This window comes from Atta colombica, unplaced genomic scaffold (assembly GCF_001594045.1).
Source record: "Atta colombica isolate Treedump-2 unplaced genomic scaffold, Acol1.0 scaffold112, whole genome shotgun sequence".
In the NCBI taxonomy this organism is placed as follows: domain Eukaryota; kingdom Metazoa; phylum Arthropoda; class Insecta; order Hymenoptera; family Formicidae; genus Atta; species Atta colombica.
The window spans coordinates 818,491-823,595 of record NW_017259198.1 but is presented as its reverse complement, the minus strand read 5'-3'; the positions used below and the strand labels follow the sequence as shown (position 1 = coordinate 823,595).

The window sequence follows — 5,105 nt, the reverse complement described above, 5'->3', positions numbered from 1 at the left end:
TATATATATATTTCTATATATATGTATGTAACATTTTTTCCCTGGATATGAATGCTATATTTACATTCATTATTATATTCAGTTCAAATTGTATTAATTTGTATTCAAATTGTATTATAATTTGAAAAAGATGTTTGAATTTATCTTTATTTAAAGAATATATAATTTATTATTAATCTTTATTTAATTGTAAATCGTCAGAGAGCAATAAAAACATTTAAATGAACAATTATGTAGAAAAAAAAACTTTTTACTTTTTACTCTCCGTCAACACATTAAGTAATTCATATGAAATATTTGAAACTGTAAAATAAATACCAAATAAGTTCTTCAGTGTACAACAACATATATAATTATGGTACATTAAACATTCATTCGCGCCACTAAAACTAAATCGCTGAATTCTGAAAACATCGATATAAAGAATTATTTCATTTTAATTCCGCGACGACTAATAACTAATTGGAGTTTATTTCACGTAATATAAAATCAAATTATTGATATATGGGACTCGGTCGTATTTAAAATATATATTTTTAATAAAAAAGATAAAAGAATTACTTTTTGAGCAACCTTATTACTTGATTCATCAATTAGAGTTCTTAGATGTATCGTCCGTCGTGGATTAATGCGACATCCGGAACGACTCGTAAAATACATCCACCTCCTTCCGAAGTCGCCGAGCAAATGCCGAAGTACACGGACTGCTGACGGTGACGTAGTCGACCACCGCGCTGCACGCCGGATAGCACATTCCCCCTCCCGCTTTTTCCGCGTGACGAAAACGTGGGGGAGCGTGCCTCCCCTTCTTTTCGCTGTTCGTCGCACGCCGCGATTACCAACTATTGCGTATAAAAAATATTCACGATTTATTCACGATTTATTCGTATTTTACATGATTTTGATAAACAGGTATCATTGTACATTCCGCGTTTGCTTTGTGACATTACTAGTTTAATCCTTTAATTGTAATTGATAATTATTTGCGTGTCTGAGATATTTTTGATGAACGGTATTTATGTCAATGGACATTATGTCTCACTTTTCATTATACTTTTAAGTGATTTATACTTAAACAAAAGTTGATGATATTCTATACATTCTTTATAAAGATATATGCAAATTTTCTTAATTGCGAAACAATTTGCGCTCAATACATTTGGTTAAAAATATTCCATATCTTGTTAATCATTATTTAATTTTTTAATTAAAAACTCAATGATACTCAACTTTATGATACTATTGTTGCTGCAAATTATTCTGTGTTTCAAAAATTCTTTAAACGTTTAATGCCTTACGTATAATGCCAATCATAATTCGAGGCTTAAAATAATTGTTACGACTTATTTAAAATATAAAACATATAAAATAGATTCGGGAAAACTTATTTAAAACACTAAATAAGATATAAATCATAAGTATAGTTGTATTTAAAATAATAAATACATAAGAATTAGTCAATCACAGACAAGACTTTTCAAAAACTTTTAGCTCTGATCTAACGGCTAAATCTAACGGTACATCTTACGATTACTCTTATGGAAAGTGTGTGCGGGCCTCTTAACTTTTATTATAGTATCTCTAGCTTTCATTAGCTCGATCATGTAATTTTAACTTTTTCCCTGAAGTAGAAACGTGAAAAATGAAAATCGTTGTATTTAAGTTTTGTGATAAGCTTCACACTATTTACAATTTAACAAAATGTCATTAAAAATTCTTAAATCTTTTTCTTTTTTTTCTTAAATAATGTATTAGACTAAAACAGGTATAAAATTATGGCAATTGTAGGAATTAATGGATTTGGAAGAATAGGGAGAATGTGTCTTCGTGCTTGCCTTGAAAAAAATATTGAAGCAAGTTCATTATGTGAAAAGTACAAGTACAATTAATGTATTACTGATTAAAAATTAAATAATAATATAACAATATATCACAGGTAAAATTAATCAACGATCCATTTCTTACAACTGAATATATGATATATCTTTTTAAACATGACTCTACCCATGGATCATATCCTTTATCTTTGGAGTGCGACAATGAATTTATTATAGTTAGTGGTGGTAAATACAATTTTAATTGTACTATACTTAAAAAATTAAATCAGAAAGATATACTGAATTTTATTTTAATTTGCAATCTGTATTTTATAAATATTACAGAGAACTTAATAATCTTTATGAGATATAAAATACAAAGCGTATAATTCTTGTAATTGTCAGAGAAATGTTTATATTTCATATTTAAATTTTAGTCTCTTTATTTTTTATTTAATTTAATTTTTAAAAATATATAATGTAAATATTATATTTCTTTGTATAAAATATCATTGTATAAAATATGAAACATTGTTATTCAATGAGAGACAAGAATAGCCACGTCGCAAGAAAAGCAACCATGGAAAATACCTTGGAAGAATAAGGGAGTGACGTACGTAATAGAAGCTAGCGGAGCATTCACAACTCTAGAGAAAGCAAGTGTAAGATTTAAATTTTTTATCAACAAGATCCATGTAAAATGTGGAAACTGGAAAACTACTGATTTGCCAGAAATTCAGAAATAAAAGAAAAAATATTGACCTTTCTTTTAAACAGTTACGTATTAATATATTTATCACAACACACATAAAAAAACAAACACACATCATATTGGACTTAAATAAATCTTTTTATACTATTCTAGTTCTTTTAATAGCATCCGATATCATACAATTATATCAATTTAATGTATTTGTATTAAAAATAAAAATGATACAATTACGCAGTTGCACATCGATGGCGGCGCTAAAAAAGTTATTATCACTGCACCATCGATCGATGCACCGATGTTCGTTTTCGGGGTCAATCACACTTGTTACAGTCCCAAGAGAGACAGTGTCATTTCTGCTACATCCTGCACTACAAACTGCGCAGCTCCAATTGTGAAAATCATGCATAACAACTTTGAAGTTCTCGAGGCGATGATAACTAGCATACATGCAATGACAGCATATCAAAATACCGTGGATGGTCCAATAGAGAAGGTTAATAACTATTTGTCTTGTTTGTTAATAATTACTATTTAAAAAATTTTCTTCTTTTATGATTTTTTTTTTGTTTAATTCGAATGTGCATTATGAAAAATAAATATAACAATAAACGTATGCTTGTTTCGATTGTTTACGCAGAAAGAATGATTTTGCTAAAATATCTAAAAATTTAAAATATCTAAATACAGATCTGAAAATAAAAATTGGATATCAAGATAATTATCTAGAAATCTCAAACATGATAAACAAAGCTACAAAAGTTTTGACATTCCAGTCAAATCATTTGAACGTTTTATATAATTATTTTGATCCAAACAAAGTTATTTTCAAATCTATATTTAGCTAAATTTTTAGATTCAGCAAAACTATTCTTCCCCTGTGTAACTACGTACCATGATAGAACATATCCATGTTCTTTTTAATTTATTTACGCTTACGCAGCATCACGGTTTAAAGAGCCTGTAAATAATCATTATAAAAGTTTCATGCTTTGAACAATTATATTTTGTCGCAGCATCGACCTACGACATTGTGGAGGGACGGTAGAGGTGCTCTCCAGAATATCATTCCGACCGCAACCGGTGCAGCTAAGTCATTAGCCAAAATTATCCCTGAGCTGAAAGGCAAGATCTCAGCTATAGCATTCAGGGTACCGATTCCCAACGTTTCATTATGCGATATGACATTCAGGTAATTAGCAAATGTGAACTGCATTGAGTTTACCGGCCGACTGGCCTATAAAATCTAGCGATGACGTATTTAATACTCCAATTACTAATGTAACCCTGGTAAAGAAAAAGTTGATAGAGAACAATTGAGAACAATAGGATTTCTATCAATTTGTATCTTTCTATAAGTTTTCTATAAGTTTATATCATTTTCTAGCGTCGATTTTATGCATCGTGATTGATCGGATATGAATTCTGATGAATCCTATCGTATTTTATCGGTTCTATAAGATTTGTACAAAATTCTTATAAGATTTGATTCAAATTATTAAATTCACAAACCAGATTCCATATTCAAACCGTCAAGATTTTTCTCTATCTTTTTTTCTGCTAGGGAAGAAATCACGCTCGGTTTCGCATGAAGCAACTATATATAATTTCATTGATTTTATTTAAGTTTGACCGAAAATAAACTATGTTCGATATTAAATTCTATATGTGGAATTTTATATGTGGAAGAGTTTTTGATATTTGCAACGGATTGATATTTGCTTCAGGATTAATAAACCGGCAACATATGAAGAAGTGAAAGAGGCGATGAGAGAAGCATCCGAGGGACAATTGAAAGACGTGCTGGGATACACGGAAGACGATTGTGTGTCATCGGACTTCAATCATACGACTTATTCTTGCGTGTTCGATGCCAAGGCAGGCATTCCGCAGACCAGTACTTTCATCAAAATCGTTGCTTGGTAATAACGCCGTCGACGTCATTAACTGAATTTATAAATTCCGACATAATTTATGATATCTTAAATATGCAAATATTCTCGATATATAATATATATTTACAAGTAAAAAAATGCGATATTTCTTCGATTGAAATCCCCTTAAATTATTATAGATAATTAATTATCTTTTCTTAGGTATGACAACGAATATGGTTACGCGTATCGTATAGCCGATTTGATTCAATACATGTGTAATGCCGATTTCGGCAAAACTCCTGTAACAGGACAAGTTCTTGAGCATGGTGATGATTAGGAATAGGAACAATTTATCAAAATTAAAATTACAATTACACGCAATTGATGTAATTATATTCCATTTTCAATTCTCACGAATAAACACATCTTATAATTTATGTAATTATATTACTATAATATTAGAAAGAAAAATTATCAAATTTAAACAATAAACAAATTTAACAATATCTTGTCGTAATATATACAATATCCTTTACAATTTACTTCGAAATTTTATTATTTATAATTTAATTTTTACATTTGTTTATTTAAATATTTAAATTTAGATTTTTACATAAATTATATTTACTTATTAATAGCAAGTCTGTTTATTTTATAGGTTGTGTAATATAAAGAATTTTGTAAAATCAATTTATACACATA

General features: G+C 28.9%; 1 protein-coding gene across 1 annotated transcript; it reads left to right on the top strand.

Annotated features, from left to right (window-relative positions):
- The first annotated feature begins 1,775 nt into the window (after nt 1–1,775).
- LOC108694040 (glyceraldehyde-3-phosphate dehydrogenase-like) lies at nt 1,776–4,740 on the top strand. Its single transcript, XM_018203292.1, has 7 exons — nt 1,776–1,869; nt 1,935–2,063; nt 2,364–2,479; nt 2,765–3,022; nt 3,543–3,718; nt 4,254–4,448; nt 4,623–4,740. The coding sequence occupies exons 1-7, from the start codon at nt 1,776–1,778 to the stop codon at nt 4,738–4,740; spliced, it is 1,086 nt and encodes a 361-aa protein (XP_018058781.1).
- The last annotated feature ends 365 nt before the right edge of the window (nt 4,741–5,105 follow it).

Bases quoted from the DNA above. Each gene is read 5' to 3' on its own strand.
- LOC108694040 (XM_018203292.1), top strand. From the start codon at position 1,776: ATGGCAATTGTAGGAATTAATGGATTTGGAAGAATAGGGAGAATGTGT. The intron at 2,480-2,764 runs GTAAGATTTAAA...ACAATTACGCAG, and splicing joins CAACTCTAGAGAAAGCAAGT to TTGCACATCGATGGCGGCGC. The intron at 4,449-4,622 runs GTAATAACGCCG...ATCTTTTCTTAG, and splicing joins TTCATCAAAATCGTTGCTTG to GTATGACAACGAATATGGTT.